This window comes from Erpetoichthys calabaricus, chromosome 18 (assembly GCF_900747795.2).
Source record: "Erpetoichthys calabaricus chromosome 18, fErpCal1.3, whole genome shotgun sequence".
NCBI classification, from domain to species: Eukaryota; Metazoa; Chordata; class Cladistia; order Polypteriformes; family Polypteridae; genus Erpetoichthys; species Erpetoichthys calabaricus.
The window spans coordinates 47,834,887-47,853,625 of NC_041411.2; the positions used below are offsets into that span (position 1 = coordinate 47,834,887).

The window sequence follows — 18,739 nt, forward strand, 5'->3', positions numbered from 1 at the left end:
CCATGATGATGATACAATAATGATACAAGTACTATGGCATCGATTTTCAGTATTTGGAACATTAAATTAGCATCAAACTCTTTGGACATATCAAGAATCAGCGTGAATGGTACTGCCATATTGGTCCATCTTTTTACTTGTCACAGGCAGACATGGACAGGCACTGTCACAGACACCTGCAGTTATATAATACTTTGCTTGGTTGCAAAATACTTGAGCTGATAGGCAGGAAAAGTTGTGTGCTGTGACAAAACGTTGGTTTATAAATCTCAAATACTTTGTGAAAATTGGTAGCAGCTGATAACTATAACAAGCTGGTTTTACAAGAGAAGTGTGTGGCTTGTGCACAGACATCACAGCTACCTTCCACATTAAAACGTAATAGAAAACCTACACAACCAGCACACAAATATTTATTATACACGTTTTTGTTAAATTAATAGCCATGATCATCACAGACCATAATTTATTTCCATAAGGGATTGTGTACAGTAGCCTACCAAGCTGTAACATGGCACATTGCCTATCGCTGTTTTTTTAACTCTGTTTGGTGCACAGTGATCAGTTACATATTAATTAGAGAAAACAGCAATTGGGCGAATGAGGGGAAGGGGCGGACGGAGCTTGCACAACTGCAGTTGTGATTTGGAATTATTTAACTACCTCCTGCAATGACATATTGGAAGAGTGTGGTGCAGTTAGGATACCCTGCACTGCACATCTTTAGGAGTTAGTGAGTTTCGGGGTGACATGCCGACTTTCCTTAGCTTTCTCAAAAAATGAATGTGCTCCTTGATATGGCTGGATGGAAAATGGCTAGAGGTCTTATATGTAGAAAAGATCAGGAAATTAAATTATTTCTTTTAGGGCAAACTAGGAGGAGAAGAAATCAGTAAACAGACAGAACTCAAGTGTAAAAACAAACAGGAGAAGACCCATTGTGAAAAAACAAAAATTTAAGTCAAAAGTAAAAGCTAGAGCTAAATATTGATCCTTTTCCTCTCTACACTTACAAGTCACAGGTTTCATTACCAGGAAGATCCAGACCAGCAGAATAAGCACACTATCATCTCCGATAATGGCAGCAAGATGATTTCACATGATATGGACGTCATTACTGTAATCGATATGGCTGTCTGCTGTGAAATACTGTAGAAAATGACAGCATGATGATATCATCAACATGGTATTAAAATAAACAAATATAAACATTGTGCAAAAAATGCATTTTAAACAAATTAAGAGGTTCTCAAACATGCTCTTCACACTTCTTCACCAAATAGACGACTGCTGTTAAGGGACTGCTTTGTACTGGTAGGATCCTAGGGTGACCTTCTTTTCCCATGACAGAATCTTTATTACATAGATCTGAACAACTGCAAATCCTATCTATAGCCTTGTACGTTTATTCTTACCTTCTTACCGGCTTGGTCACAGTCAGGATTGATGTCCATTTCCTTCTACATCTACAGTATATACTCAGGCAACAAGAATGACTACCAAAACAGGAAGAAGAATGAATTTATTCTCTTAACTTAAAAAAATAAGCAGAGTGAATACGTGTTTTCCAAATAATATGACCTGATAAATAGTCATTTTAACTTGCTTTCTTAGGCTACCTCTCTGTTCTAATATGTTTCTGGTTTGAAGTTATTTAGTGTGCTCCTTGAAGGGAATGGCAGAGATACACAGCATGGTGTCTGAACAGACAGCAGCAGAGACAGCAGCATGCCTCAGTTTATCCAGTCCTGATGGTCCTCCACACATCTTTTGGATCAGTGGGATGTCGTAGTGCAGGGACTCTGCAAGTTTATTCTAGTCCTATTTAGACACAACTCAGCCTCCATTCCATCCATGGCCATTGTGATGGACGGCCGGCAGCTTAACCTGGCCAGGATGCCCCTGGAATAGAAGGATGGGGGAAGGCAGCGACTTGTCGTCACTGCTTTCCCCAAGGTGCTAGATGGCAGCTTCCCTGGAGTGCATTGGTACCCTGGATTCCCGCAGGGCACTGTGGGACATGGAGTTCGGATACACAGCCCTGCTGGGTGCCGTGGGTGCCACCAGGAGGAGCTGTCAAAAGACAAGGGGATTTCGGTTTCCAATATAGCCCAGAAGTACTCCCAAGTCATGGGGACGGAAAAACAGAAGTACTTCCGGGCTGACGAAAAATGTAATTCTCCATCTGACCCAGAAGTGTTGACAAGTCACTTGAACAGAAGAGGAGAAGCATTTCCGGGTCAAGGACTATATAAAGGACTGGTGGAGACTCAGCAAGCGAGCCGGAATTGGGAGGGAGTGTGACAGAGCTGCTAGGAGGAGAGGAGGAGATTTATTGTGTAGTTATTAGTGTTTTTGTATGGTGATGAAATTGCTTTGAGACATCACTATTAGAAGAGAAGGAATAAAATATCCTTTTGGTGCTTTTACTTGGTGTCTTGGGCGTTCGTCTATTGGGTTTGAGGAGCTACAGCACCCTCTAGTGTCACACCATATTGTCCTTTAATCTTGGCCACCTGTATTCCCCCAGGCCAGCTGTCCAGATAATAAACCCTCCCTGCCCTTCGTCTCTCACAGACACCTATTTAGCTATTTGATCTGTAATTATGTTCTGAACAAGAACTGGCTAATCCAGCTAACCTGTCAGGTTAAACATTTTAAAATTAAATATCATTTTTAGACATTAATAAAATTAAAATATCAACCAATATGCTAGATATTACTCACCATTATAGGGGCGATTAGAGATCCTTGTTAATATGGCCCTCTATGAATTTAAAGCTATTCAGTCTTTCCACTGCAAACCATTTAAGATCAGTAGGAACATGAGCCCTTCCAGGTCTGTTGGTTTCACACCATTCAGTAGAGAGTTTATCTCCTCCCTATTGGATATTGCATTGGGTATTAAAATATGCTCATAAATGAACATTTACAGTATATGTTAAGGAACTGCAAAATATTGCATCTGTTTCCCAAAACCTTGCTTTGTTAATGTTCTTTTGCTGTTATTTCACTTGACTAAGGATAATATAATTTACAGATGAGTTTCAAATGGTTACTACTAATAGTAATTAATAAGACCTGCTGTTACAAGTTGTGGTTTTGCAGGCATTCACTACAACCCCCATTTAAGCGAGAGGTCTACTTGTAACTGGTTTCACAATGGTGCCTTGCTATAATCGTGTGTGGACACATCTGAAGCATTGTTCTACTTTGTATGAGTTTGTATGAGGAAGGGACACTTTAGATCTTATGAGCCCCTTCCTTCTGGAAGAAAGCGTGGAGCAGAAGGTATAGATATAAATCTAGTGTGTGTGTGTGTGGGGTGGGTGGTCTGGTTAGGTTTTTAGAAACATGAGCGCTCTTTCTGCCTCTAGAAGGAAAGCATGAGCTGGAATGGGGCTGAGTTGTGCTAAGACTAATGCAGATCTAACGCAGGAGCTTCGTCTCTCTCTCGCTGCTGCCCTATGCAGATGGCCAAGCTGCCTGCTTGTACCATACCATCTTAGGGTCACACTGGATCACACTGCACCAGAGAGCAGTCAACATACTAAGACAGAAAGCCACTCGATAACCTATTATTCAGATTGTATTATTTTGTTGCACTCACTTTACTCTGCTTATATTTCAGGTATATTATGCATAATGAGTTATGTTTTCTCCTGCCTTTTCTGTACTCTGCAGTACCTAATTGCCTGGAGTTACACATGTACAATAAAGGGGGAAGTGATAAAAATAATAACAGTCAACAATAGCAGTGGTAAAGCTAGTAAGAATAAGCGTACAAGGGCTATAGATGGGATTTGTGGTATTCTGTTCAGCTCTATGCAATGAAGAGTCTAAAAGATAAAATAGGGTCAGACCGATGAGTCTTGCATCATCAGCTAACATGATGAGAGATTTTGTATCATGCTGTGCACAATGCTATTTACATAGGAAAAATTACAATGGCTTGTTGGTGTTCAAAGTGAGATTATTAAATGTGCAGTCTCCAAACCTGACCATCTGAGCCAAGAATAGACCTCTGTCCAGACTGGCCCTCCACAATCTGTCCTTCCTTTCCCCCATTCACTGCATGTACACATAACATTTTCTATTGATTTGTAAGTAAATTAACATTAAAGTACAGATGCTGCAGATGCTGCAGTGTCCCCTGACTCTCTGATAATCCTGAAGCGGCCGTCTAACCACTCATGCTGTGCTCCTCTGCAGATGCTGCACCAGGCAGAACCTTGGCATAAAATTAAGTACGGGTCTATCACATGTACAAAGTTACATTTCAGCCCTCATTAAACTTCTCTTCACCCTTTGCCAGCTAATGTTGACTCCATTTCCATGTGTTTGAAGTTTGTCATCTTTGTAAAATAAAGCATTAAACAGTTTAGATCTTTTGCTGCATTAAACCAGAGGAAATGAATTCAAGAAGTCTTCCAAAATAATGTCTTGTTTAAAATCAGACATCAACACTATGTTCCTAAAATTTCAATTTAAACTTTTCCACTTCAGCCTCTGCCTAATAAATCATTTAAAACTTCTCTTAATTTGAGTGTTCTGATGAACTGACACGGCTTGCCCAGCATTATAATTAGTCATTGTAAACAAGCTGCGGAGGTGACCGCTTCTCTGCTCTGACCCTGCTGCAGTCTCTTGCTCATAAATCGTTAATTTTCTTACACATTGCTGCTCCCTCATGGAGTGATTTGCATATTTTCCTCCATAGTTTTTAGCCCTGTCAATTTATTTTATAGTGAAGAACTCTTCTGCATCTCTCCTCTCTTTCTGTGCCTCACACTTTCTCCTTCTTTGCTTCAGTTAGGTTACAGCAGTGGACGAGTGGCCTGGGTGTTTAGTAGGATTGTATGATTGATAAGATGCACTGAGGATGCAGTGTGGTCCACTAACATCACGTTATCCTTCTCTCTTACTCTTAACATCACTCTCACTCCCACTTGTGTTGGATCAGTACTAAAATTTTGATGTCAGTATCAATACCATCTTTTGGGCCTCAGTACTGGTACCGAAGCAACTAATGAACAACTCCAAAACTCCCCACTTTACTCCCATCTCCCTGGTGTGCTGCACAATTGCTTGTCTATCTGATGCGCCACATCATCTCCCTGAGAGAAAATAAGGATTGAGAGAAAAGTTCATGTTTACTTCTGGTACCGAACCAACTTATAGTTTGGGAGGCAGTACCAGCATACCAAAGAACCCTAACTTTCCGTCCCTGTCTGTCTCAGTCTCTTCCAGCTTGAGTCCTGACAGCATGGCCCACTAGGAAGTTTTTCGGATAGCCATTCCAGAAGTCCACCAGTCTGGGCTGTGTCACTGTACATGGAGTTTTGTTTAAGAGCGTCTCTATTAGCTTCATGGAGATGATGGTGTTGAATGCCACTCTAATGTTAATTATCAGTATTCTCATAACAAATGTTCCTTTTGTCAAAGTGGGCAAGAGCTTCAAGGAAAACTGTGGAAATTACTTGTTTGTGGATCTAAGTAGGGAAACTGACGTGAGTCCTGTGTGTCTGGAATGTTCCATTCACTTTGTGCCATTAATTGTGTCCTGGAAGCACTTAACAATCCCAGTAGTGAATGCCGCAAAATGGTGGTCTTTCAGATATTTGATTTTGCAATTTTTTAATAGTGGAACAATGTCTTAAAGCAGATGGAGACAGTAGCTTGAGCCTGGAGTAAACCATACATGTAAAATTAAAAGAGCACATGCTCTGCATGATCATCCTAAGATGTCATATTTATTTAACATCAGGAAAAAGCATTAAATCAAAGGATGAATGATTTGTAAAATGCAGCAAAAAATTCTAATATAGTAATGTAAATTATTGCAGCTAATACATTGTATATAACCTCTGATCTACAAAAAGCTTTCTTGACTTTTGTCATCACAATTGTCAGCTCAGGCACTGATAAAACACAACTTATGGGTACTATTAATAACAGCAAATGCTGATGCTGACTGAAAAATAAATAGAGAAGGCATTGCTATTTATTCATTACTTTGTATTGACTAATACATAAGTATTAACTAAAATATTGCATTTGATCATGCATGTATCCAGAGGAAGGAATTTAGAAATACAGTTTTGTACCTCATAACACATTTTAAACAATTATGGCAACAACAACAAAAGCACATAGTGACAAAATGAATATGTAATATTTAGCCACTCTATTTATATGTTTTTGTCATTTTTTTATCATGAAGATGAAGTGTTTACTTTTGTTTTCATTTCAAGGGGGTCGTTTTTTTGTTGCTGTAATTTTTTTGCTTACTGTCATTCCACCAAACATTTCTTCAATGGTTAACATGTTTTTTGCAATCAAGAGCCAGCAACAAGATTTACAAAAATCAGAGAGAAACACTAGAAGTGGAAACAAAATAAAATACTTGCAGGAGAAGGTTAAAATATTAATGAATAAAATCTTCTGTTCACATTGTTTCCTTTCTAACTAACTGTATTTTTTTTTCTATATATGAAAGTATCTAAACTTTTACAAGTGAAGCTTCAAATTTAAATAGAAAAAAAGAAAAGAAACAGGACTCCAAAATATTTCAGCAGCTAGTATATTTGTGTATAAGAGTGTATTTTAATGTTGATGTGTGAATTAGAATGTAAGAACACATATTTGGTGCCTCAGAATACCGTCATGATGGTACTGATGTTATCTGTTGCCCTTTGCCTTTAGCACTTCAAATTGCTTGTTGAAAACCTTCATGCCAAAGGGGTGGGTAGAGTGAAGAATGCTCTAAAGGAAGCCTTTCGAGTCCTCTATGAGGTTTGTGACCAATGATTTTTTTATATATATCATTAGTTTTCATGTGTAAAACTGGCCAGTTATTCTAGTGTTGATAAGAGTTTTCCCCAACAATTTAAAGACAAGCTGTTTGGTTGTGTGAGGATGGTCAGGTAAGTGGAATGACACCCCATCCATGCAGTCTCCTGTCTCAAGTCTATACAGTAAGTAAAGAACGCAAGGGAGGAATGAACAGATGAGCAAAAAGTGCACAAATAAAAGAAAAGATTAAAAGATAACAAAACCCTTAGATCTCTTTGGACTTCCTACTCTGGTTATTTTTGCTGTCAATCTGATGGTTAGCAAGACAACAAGCCACCTTTGCACCACACCTAACACTCTTCTTTCTCACCTATCATTTCTTTTATAATGGTAGCTGCAGCCTCTGTTGCCAGTGGAACCCTTGTCCTGACTTTGAATTCACCTACTTATAAGTGCCAGCCTGGGGCTATGTCTAGGTTAATCCCCTCAATCACTTTGAGGGTCAAGTATATCCCTGGAAACCCTGTGGCCATCTTCCAAGAGCATGTGTACTATATAGAATCTACTAGCTGTCTTCTAATGGGCTGTAGGACTTTGATTAAATTACCTTGTGTTGCCACTGCCATATTCAATGGTTTTCCTTGATTATCAACTTCTAAGGCACTCAAAAAGACCTAACACCCCAGGAGATATGACATATTCTGCTTTGGACTTACATCTTTCTTAATATACTGGACTCAGGGTAGGTGCTAGAAGGGAATATGGATAAAGTTAATGCCCTTGTCCAATTTTTAATAGATTTTTCCCTTCTTGAACACCTTCTTCCAATGACCAGTTCTCCCACACCATCCATACTGCATCAACAACTCCTGCTACTTCAACTAGAATGGCCAGTGATGAGTGGGTGGTCCATAACAGATGACCAGGTGAAGAGACAACTATCAATCAGTCATCGAGTTCTTAAGACCTGTGGTGACCAACTTTGTGGTGTCCTCTGTCACCTCCTCCAGAAAAGGCCGCTGTTACATACACATTATGAACACATTCAAGAAACTTGTGCTGTACTATATGAGACCTCTTGTGTTAGACCACCTGGACCCGCTGCTGTTTACCTGTTGGACAAAAACTGGAGTGGAGGATGCAACTATCTATCTGCTCCACAAGGCTTATTCTCACCTGGTCAAAGTGGACCACACTGTGAGGATTATGTTTTTAGATTTCTCCAGTGCCTTCAGTACCATCCAGCTATCCTTGTTAAGGGTAAACTCAGAGATATGCTGGTTGATCTGATATCTGGACCCCTTGGAGGAAGTAGCAAAGGACAGAATAAAAACAAAACTTAGCCAACAAATTATTCAGCAGAACTGTGTCAAGAAAAACTACAGAGGCTTATTTATACCACCGTATATATAATGCTTCACTATAACTGCTCTTCTGTATATCTAATGTCTGGAACTGATTCTATCATATAATACTCTGCTTAGACACCCCACAATGCAGCATGGTTCTGTTTGTTAAGAAGAATGATCTGGATGGATAGATAGATAGATAGATAGATAGATAGATAGATAGATAGATGGATAGATAGATAGATAGATAGATAGATAGATAGATAGATAGATAGATAGATAGATAGATAGATAGATAGATAGATAGATAGATAGATAGATAGATAGATAGATAGATAGATAGATAGATAGATAGATAGATAGATAGATAGATAGATAGATACTTTATGTCTCCCTAGAGGAGAAATCACTCTTTACAGAAGCTCAAGAAAAACATCAATATTTTAACAAACCACAACACCCTAAAACGCACAAGAACGTCTGACTTGGATAATAAGAGAGCTATTTCCCTCTGATAGCAGGCAGGTAGGTGGCAGTAAGGTGTGGTCATATCTGACCAGTGGGGCTACAGGTTTACATTTAAAACCACCTCCTTAACATTTAAATAAAGCAGGTCCAGCTTATTGTGTCCACAAATGGAATATACTGAGAGACGTTTTTTCCCTTCCAAAGATTTCCTGGTTGAAGTCACCAGCATTCTAACATTATAAACATCTCCTTTAATATGTTACGGCCATTGTAGTTGCTATAGAACAGATTTTAAGTTTTACAATTCCTTAAATAGTTTTCTCAACAGTGTGTACTTATTTCATTTATTTATTTTACAGTTCAACCAGACAGGCCAAGGAAGTCTGTGTAATCAAGCTATTATGCTGATCACTGATGGAGCTCTGGAAGATTATGAAGAAGTGTTTGAGGAATACAACTGGCCTGACCGGAAGGTACACCACTTGTCATAATACTTCACCTCTTTTCATGTTTATTGATGTAAATTTTCTGCACAAAAATATAATATTGGGAATGGACCAGTATGATTCTCAGATTAAAAAGTTTAAGACCCCTAAATTAGAGAAGTGAAGCTATAATGGACAGCTGACAAGCTATCTAAGAAATGAGGCACTTTAGAGGCTACTGATTTATACGGGTGCAGGGACACTATAGTTGCTCCAGTTCACAGAGGTGATTCCAGGACTTGGCTTAAAATGCCTCCCAGAAGAGCTTTGTAGCTATCTCAGGTCAGAGATCAAACGTATTTTGAAGCTAACAGGTGTGGGGTGAAGTCTCAAGGCAAAAGAAAGAGGCCAGTGATGAGAAATAGACAGAGAAATAACAGTTGAAAAGGGTGAGGGCTTTGGTGGCACTGGAGAGATAGACAAGCAGATTAGCCACCCCACCTAATAGAATGGAGTTCTGGCACCTGCTGTGAGATAATCCTTCAAAACATTGCCAGGAGATAAACACCCTCTGGAGTCGTGAGGTGGTCTGACTCAAGCTCAACCTTCCAACAGTAGATGTCACACCAGTCTTCCGCCCCAGTTCAGTGTTACAGGTCCGGGAATAATACTTAGGTAGCTCTTTTCCTTTAATGCACAACCCTTTTGGCAAAAAAAATCTCATTCTCTACCAGATACCCCACAACAATTTAACTATGCAAACCACTCCATACTACAAAATTATGTCCCATTTGTTCATTTTTTGCTATAGGTTCGTGTTTTTACCTACCTGATTGGAAGGGAAGTCACCTTTGCTGAAAATGTAAAGTGGATTGCATGTAACAACAAAGGTTTGTAGCTTTCCCTGGGCTTATATTAAATTATTAATATGCAAAACTGGCAAGCATTTTAGAAGCTTATGAATAATTTGAATAAGTAAACGGCATTACAAGAGATACCCTGTGTATAACTTTCAACTATCATTTTATTAAAATCTTCATATTTGTTTTATTAAGCAGCACTTATCAATTTATCTTTCTAGTCCCCCTTCTTGCTCTTTATATTTTTACACTTCTGTGTGGGGTTGATATGCTTGATCAGCCTTCTCCAAACAGCTCGGTCCTGCACCTCCTCCTCAGTCAATCCCTTTTCCTTCAAATCTTCTTTTACTTTATTCATCCACCTCCGCTTAGGCCTCCCTCGCTTTCTCTTCTCCCAGTACTTTCATTCCCATCACTCTTTTGCCCACATATTCCTCGTCTCTCCTCATCACATGTCCATACCACTTTACTCTACTTTCCTGTACTTATCTCTCTCACTTTTGCTGTACCTCTGATTGTCTCATTTCTTATTCTGTCCTTTTTATTTACTCCACACATCCATCTCAACATTCTCATTTCTTCCACATCTAACTTCATCTCCTGTGCTCTCTTTACTGCCCATATCTCAGTTCCATACACCACTAACAGCTCTTACCACTATCTTAAAAACCTGATCTTTAACCTTTGTCTTAATTCTTCGATCACACATTATAACTCCTGATAGCTTCTTCCAATTGATCCATATGCATTTGAACTCTATGGGTTATCTCTTCATCTAGTTTTCCAACTTGGGTCAGGTCAGGTTAGGTCAGGTTGGGGAGCATGCATAGGAACAGCACGTTTCCGCACCCAACACACAGCGAAACAGCTCCGGATCCAGGTTGGCAACCCTCAAGGCAGACATGCGGTCCAGTCCCACCCTCCAGAAATGACCATCTATCTGCCACTGAACCTAGATATTTAAATTTATCCACACTTTTCAATAGCACTCTCCCTGCAGGCTATCCTTTGACTCCTGAACATATATTCTGCCTTTTTATCTTTAGTCATTTCTCTTCCAAAGCCCTTCTCCATTCTTCCAGCTTCCTCTTCACTTCCTTTCTTCTGGTCTTACAAACACAATTAGCCTGCAATTCTGAATAGTTATTTGAAGCGTTTGTGAGCCTAGTAGACAGACACCAGGAGGCAGCTGGAATGCTTAACAATAATTAATACTTCTTTACATTTATATAGCGTTTTTTTTCACTACTAAAAGCGCCTCCACTTCAACCACCACTGATGTGCACTGTCCACCTAGGTGCCAGTATGCTCACCACACCATACTTGGAATGATTTGCCACCATTCACCACTGTATCTTGAAATAACACCTATAAAGAATGTTTTATTTTAATGCCTGTTGTTAACACAAACAGTTAAGTGTTTCAAATAACTGTAGGCAAGTGTGTCTTAATGTATAGAAAAGTAAATCACTGAAAAAAGTTGTCTTTGCTTTTGTGCATTAAAAAAAATTAGCTTGATTAATTTACAAAAGCGTTTCTGGTGAGAGATATATTTAATGCTTTCTAAACTTTAATATACAATATGTATTTACATTAATTAATGCATCCTTGATTTCTTGACACATTAATTGAAATTACATTTCAAGGCTCATTTTTCAAGTGTTTGGCTGCTTATTTTCTTTCCTGATATGTTTAAAAGCCTAAGCTCAATAACATCTAGCATGGTATTGTTTGCTAAGAAAGCTCTTTGCTTGTAGAGAACAGTTGCTTAAGTAGATTTGAATCCAACTTTTGGTGTTTTTTTTTAGCTTAAGTAATACCAACAATGCATCTCTAAGTCACATACTCTTATGTAACAAGACCTTAACAAAGGTCTTAATAACACTGCCAAAGCATCGATAAAGTGTTTTTTTATCTCTGTACAATGTGGCTTTCTAAAATAACAACTTTGGTGGCTTCGATGGGAGATAATATGTCACTTAGTATTGCATGCTTCCATATGAAGTTTGTGAATCCTTAATAAATGCTTAAAAAGACCAAATGAAGCTCTTATATTCAGAAGCTCATCACAAGCTCTTAATATGCCACACTATATAAATAACCACTTTACTGATGATTTGATTGTATTAGAAAGACCAAAAGAAGCTTTTGCTAAAGGTCTCATTACATATCGGTATGGGGTAAACATCTACCCTTATTGGAGGAGATTAATTATTGTGGGATCTTATTAATGAGTGATCAAAAAAGGGAACATGCAGCTCATCAAGCAGAATGGAGCAGCGACTGCTGTTCTGCGGTCGCTGTACCGGTCCATGGTGGTAAAGTGAGAGCTAAGTGTACAGAAAAAACTCTTGGCGTACCATCCTTGTCCTCACATGTTTTCATGAGCGGTGGATAATGACCAAAAAATAGGATCACAACTACTAGTGGCAAAAATGAAGTTTCTTCGCAAGGAGGCTGGGTTGATACTCCATGATAGGGTGAGAAGCTCAGGTTCAGGAGAGCCTCAGAGTCATGGCTGCTCTTAAACAAGAAGAGCCAGTTGATGTGGACTGGGCATGTTGTAAGTATGTCACTCAGGAAGCTCCCCCTAGACCAGCTCTGAGCATGTCCCATTGAGTGGAGACCATACGGCAGGCCTAGAACATGCTGGAGGGATTATATCTTTTGGTTGGCTTTGGAACGCCTGGGAATTCTCCAGGGAGAGCTGGAATCTGTGACTGAGAACAAGGAGGTCTGGGCTTATAGTACCTGCTTGGCCTACTGCCAATACAACCTTTACCAGGAATAGTGGTTTTCAGAAAATAAATTGAGGTGAGACTCTCAATCATCATAATCAGCAACAGAAATAACATAAAGTAAACTCTACTGCAGTTTCCCTGGCCAATTACAGAGTAAAAAAAGTAAATCTCAGTATATAGAAAACCCTCATGGTAGGTTTCCATGCTTCCCTCAGAAGGAAAGGTCCAGCTAATACAGTATATACAAATCAATTCTGACTGAATAATTTCATCCATGATGCTAGTGAAGACTTACAGGATGATACTGTCCCATCCACAGGACACAAGTGGTCACTGAATATTGTGATGAGCATGGCAACAACATACAATATGTAACACAACCGTCTTAGTCAACAGATCTCACCCCAATTGAACATTTACAAGAAATTCTGGAGTGGCCCCCAGAGATGGCATGTCGAACTACCATCTTCCAGACACCTAACAACTGAATTTTTCTTAGATGAGTGGTGTCACTTCTGTGTTTCAGGCTGTTCCAGACACTTGTAGAACTTATGCCAAGGTGAATGGCTTCTAGTTGCCCAGCATCCTATTAGGACAATTTGCATATGTGTTTCGTCCATTTTGAACCTTACTTGTACATTACAGCATTTTATAAATCCAGCCGTTGACAGCAATAAGTCAAAGGGTATATTTCTGGACCTGCTGCTGAAATGTTAATAAAAGAATGATTGTCAGTCCAATTACAAATAAATCCCAAAGGGCAGTGATGGTTTTATGATAAAATGATACAATCTTCAACTCAGTAGAATACATTAAAGTAAGGGCTGTGACCCTTGTTAACATTTCTTTTCTATGCCCTGCAAGCGTCCTGTTACTAAATGGCAAACGTAATAAAACTCAACTTCCAGTGACGCCGGCTTTGTACTGTTTCCATCTTTTATTATTTATCTATTAGCCCTTTGCATAGGAGACTAACAGTCATGCTTTCTTTATCGTCTCATTTAAGCATGCATTGAGGAGTGCAAATTGAATATGGACAAAGAAATGTATCTGTCTGACACTGCTATTGTAAAACCATTTCATTTTAAATGTATTGTTTTTGTTATTGTCAGTTCATTTTGACTTCTTTGGTTCAGTTTTCCAAAGTGTTTTACAGCATGATGTGATATGCTTTGTTGTTAGAAACAGAAAATTGAGAGCGCGGTTTTGGCATGCTGCCTGAAACTAAACACAAACTATTTCTGTATACATGCTGTGAAAAGAAAATAAGGTTAGAAGGGACATTTTGACCATATGTCTTCATTAGAATAACTACCAAAGGAAGAAAAAATGCTCTTAGCATGTTAATTGCTTTTTTTTCCTTGGTAATATCTGCTTGGGGCTTATGCATTGTGAGATTATTGTGAACAAAGAAGAGAACTGAAATAAAATTGCCTTCTGAGTGAAATATCATTAATGCCATTTTTTCCCCTTTTCATCTTCAGGCTATTACACGCAGATCTCTACACTGGCCGACGTCCAAGAAAATGTCATGGAATACCTGCATGTGCTCAGTAGGCCAATGGTGATCAACCATGATCACGATATCATCTGGACAGAGGCCTACATGGATACTGCAGTAAGTCGGCGACCTACAACTAGGCAACATCTGCTTGTGTATTTTATGATTACTTCTTAAATCCTGTAAAATATTTAATCAATTTAGAAATGAAAATAGACAGAAAGCAAATATTGCAAAACGTCACTGGTGTTCAATTTGCAGAGAGGCTTTGGGACATGAATTGGATGTAACAGTTTACACATCGATAATAATAGTTACAAATAAAACCTTTAATTGAGTATACATATCAAGGTGAACCTTTTACTTTACCTTTTTGTTTTTACCTTTTCCTTGCTTCAATAGTAGTGTTGACCGCCGAAATTCACAAAAACGTTCCTGCAGCAAATATCCTGTGTTTGCGGAAAATTTCCCTGGAAATTTCCTGTGCGGCTAGTTTAGGCAAACTTTTTTTTTCCCCCGAGTGCACCATAATGCTTTGCATGGCCAGTGTGACATTACAGAGCTTCAGCAGCCAATGTTGGATGAGACCGTGTATGTAATTCTGTTCTTAGTGGAGGCCTAAAAAGTAGACAAAAACTTGTGAATGCATTCAAACATAAAACATGCATACAGAATTAAACTGGAAATGCTTTGGTGTATTCATGTCTTAAAGGAAATGACTTTTTGTATGGACTTGTATCCCTTTAATAATATTACCTAGAGGGCTGTGCAGTTGATTCAAAGAAATTCTCAAAAACATTTTTACAGCAAATATGTTGTGTTCGCCGAAAAATTTCCTGGAAATTTGCTGTGCAGCCGGCTTAGGTAAACTTTTATTTCTGAGCACCCCATGATGCTTTGTGGGGTGAATATCTCATCACAGAGCTACAGCGGCTAATGTTGGAATGGACAGCCTCTTGAGTATATAGTGCTGATCCTAGTAGTGGGATAAAAATTTATGAAAAACTTTCAAAAATACATTCAAGCAAAAAATGTTCACACAGAATTAAACTGGAAATGTGTTGGTGTATTTGTGTCTTAAAGGTAATGACTTTTTGTACGGACTTGTATGTAATATGTGAGCCTATCCTTTTAATAGTATTACCCATAGTGCTGGGCAATTGATGTAAACAGGAAGGAGTGAAGAATCCACATACTTTAATGTTGCACTTATTTGGTATCAGCGGCAGTAAATGAGCAAAAACATCCAGAAAAAAACAAATAAACTGCACTTTCGGTTTGAGAGAAGTGAGTACCGAATATTGAATCTGTAGGGGGTAAGCCTGAGCAAGTTCATGCCTCCTGTCTGCAAGAAATTTTACTGTTCTGAAATTTAATTGCATTCATTTTATCTGAGGATGGCACTGTTGCCCCGTTAACGTTGCCTCACAGCTCAGGCCACAGTAATTTGTCCAACATAGTTGGCAGTCACTTCCCTAGCCAGCAGGGACACTTTGAAGACCACTGCACCATTATACTCCACTCTGGTTCTCCTTCTCCTTTGACATCAAGGCATTTACTTGAATTCAAAATCCAATGAACATTTCCACATTTTCACCAGACTCGAGAAAATACAAAATCAGCAGGGCTCGCTAATCACTGCTGGTGAGTTAAATTGAATGCCAAGTGGTGCAGTGCAGCACATGAACAGCAGATAGGATAGCCAGTATTTTTGTGGTAATGTGAGCCTATTCTGAATGCTGTATTCCTCATTTAGTGAAATGCAGATGAAAAAATGAAATTTGAGATTTATTCTTCACCGTACTCTATCCTGGCACGATAACTCTTAATTGTCCCCAAGGCCCAAAGTCTTTCTGCAAAATAAGATTACACCATTACTATAATTTATGGCTTGAACTGTATGTGCAATTACTTTTGTTAATTTTAGTAAAGTTTATTGTTTGTAAGATTGTCTTTTGGTGTAGTTCTGCTCTTACTTTCTATAGCATTCAAGAATATTTCCATCATGAGAAATGCTTCACTTTACTTAGAAGTTATGCATTTTTGCTAGTAGCTTCCAACTGACAAATGTGTAACACTCTTGATGCATTGTGGTTGACTCCTATAATGGTCATAAATGTGTTTATTTTTGTTTGTTACAATATTAATTGAAATATTTAGCTAACTTCATATTAAAACTTCCAATAATCCTGATACAATTTAGGAAGTGCAATTTAATGATTATTCTCTTGTTTATCAACATTTTACAGCATGTTGCTTGTTTGTTTGTTTGTTAACATATCTCCATGTGTCTTTCATGTTGTTTTTTCTCATGTTTTCATGCTTCATCTCATTACTGTTTTCATCTGTAGCTCCCTCAGTCGGAAGAGGTAACCATAACTGTTTTTTGTTGTTCCACATAATCAAACTGCCTAACTGTTTTAAGTGTTTAACTCACATTGTCACTGCTTTCAATGTTTTGTCAAATATGGCCAAAAATGGGGATCACCTAAACGATGTCCTTTACTGTAGTCACATGGCAAATTTTGCAATGATCTCTTTGCACAATGAGTTAGCTTTTGCCTGATGGTCATTAGATGTGTGTAGAAGTATATGGGGGTCCTTTTATAGGCTCACCAGAGGTGTTAACTTTATTTTGAAGCCAGTAAAACTAGATACATTGTCACACCACAACAACTAATTTTGTTGGAAGTTAATTATTTAACTAGAATTATTGGATTGTAATGAATTCTAATGATTTACGTATTTAAATATATATGGAAAAAGCAAAACAGATAAAAGATAATTGGATCAAGAAAAAAGAAAACAAAAAGCTAGTCTGTCATCTTCAAAAGTTCCTTAACCTATTGTTGTTTCACAGTGAGTGCGTTTACATGCACACTCATATAGAAACCTGGTTTCTTAATAATCAGCATTTACATGGCCAAGTAATCTTCTGCACTTCTCTTTTGTTAAAACTTCATTAAACTGCTCAAAAAAGAAGGAAACATCATCATCAGCCATCATGAATCTGAAAATAAGCATGACATTACAATTATGTTTAGTCAAGCACACACTTTATTTATAGGTGTTTGTTACCAGATTGCACAAACAGCACACTCTTTTCTGCTTGGCTGTGTGACTGAGCTCTGCAAAGGACCTGGTGCGTGTGATCCTTGACTAACACCCAATGCTGCTGAAATAATATTAACATGGGAATTTTTACTTCAGTAAAATTAGTATACCTTAGGTTACTCAATGCTATAAAAAGTAATAGAACTATGTAACAAGTGTTAATTTTACGTGTTACCTTACTGCTCTCAAGATTGTGTTGCTGAGTTTAGCACTGTACGTTCAGCTAATCAACGTAAATTTGGCGATTTCGGAAATATTGAGACAGATAGTTTCAGCCAGGAGAAAGACTAATGCAATCACTCGAACATTTTCCTCTGGAAGTTTATTCTGTGAACGTTTCTACCAGTGGCTGCTGAATGTTATCATCTGTACAGGATGAAAGAGCACAACAGACAGGCGCAGCCTACAAATCTGTTAACAGTAACACAGTTCAGGGTTTACAAGGTGCCATACATGCAGGCCAGTGGGTCACCTTATAGGCTCTGCTGAGGGGGTTAACCTTGTCACCTGTTTCTGCTTCCATGCCCACTGAGGGAAACTGACTCCGCCCCTTCTGGGTCACTTCCTATAAAGCTGGGAGTCTCTAGAAGGAGGTGTCTCACTTTGAATCGAGCTAACCTCCATGAAAAGAGAAGGCAAACGCCTGTATTTTCTCCTTTGCAGTGCTGTTGTGTGATTATATCATTTTCTGTTAAAGAATTAAATGGGTCAACTCGGTTGGTGTCCCAATATTTCATCCATGAATCCGGGTTTCACTATCTTTCAATCACAATGGCCACATAGTTGGATTTTTCGCAGACAAATCTACCTCTGTTAATCAGGTTTGTCAGAGGCCAATAACTCGGTGTGTCTAACTGGAATAGGAGTTTATTTACAAGGCATTTTAGAAACCTGGTTTCTGTGAATAACTGGGTTATTGAGGCATATGAAAACACACTTAACGATTCTTCAGTAGAATCTAACATAATCAATTCAATTAAATTCATTTTTTCTTGAAAAGCACATGTTCCAAAAACTTACAATAAACAGAAAATTATAACAAAAACATAAAAGTGCTAATTAACAAAAAAAACTGTTAAAGCGCCCAGAAGTAAATAGCAACTGAGAACAAACACGCAAGAATACAATTAGATCTGTATATAATATCTAAGGGGACAGTGTTGTTAAAAAAATACAAAGTTTAGATTTGAAGATAATCCATAATAAAACATTAATGCTTGGACAAACCAGTTCCTCACTCCTTTAATTTTCATAGCCTTCAGGCTGACACTGCTGTTAGAAATGAATGCATTTAAAGATTTAAAGAATATATGACAGCAACTGAAGAATAAAAAATCAGGTATATGAAAAGAAAAATCAGCACTAAAATAAACACTAGACATTCAAGATATTTAAAGATTATTGATAATATTTCTTATTATTACTTGATTACAATACATTTTTAGTACAGAACGTGAGGCTGAAGAAAAGTCTCATTTTGTAGAAC

At 38.2% G+C, this 18,739-nt stretch overlaps 1 protein-coding gene across 1 annotated transcript in view; it reads left to right on the forward strand.

Annotated features, from left to right (window-relative positions):
• Window positions 1-18,739, forward strand: part of cacna2d4a (calcium channel, voltage-dependent, alpha 2/delta subunit 4a) — a 791,862-nt gene that overhangs the window by 235,505 nt on the left and 537,618 nt on the right. Inside the window, exons 10-14 of the mRNA XM_051921543.1 lie at window positions 6,706-6,795; window positions 8,972-9,085; window positions 9,849-9,927; window positions 14,123-14,256; window positions 16,491-16,508. Coding sequence (XP_051777503.1) covers window positions 6,706-6,795; window positions 8,972-9,085; window positions 9,849-9,927; window positions 14,123-14,256; window positions 16,491-16,508 — 435 coding nt within the window. The remainder of the gene's footprint in view (window positions 1-6,705; window positions 6,796-8,971; window positions 9,086-9,848; window positions 9,928-14,122; window positions 14,257-16,490; window positions 16,509-18,739) is intronic.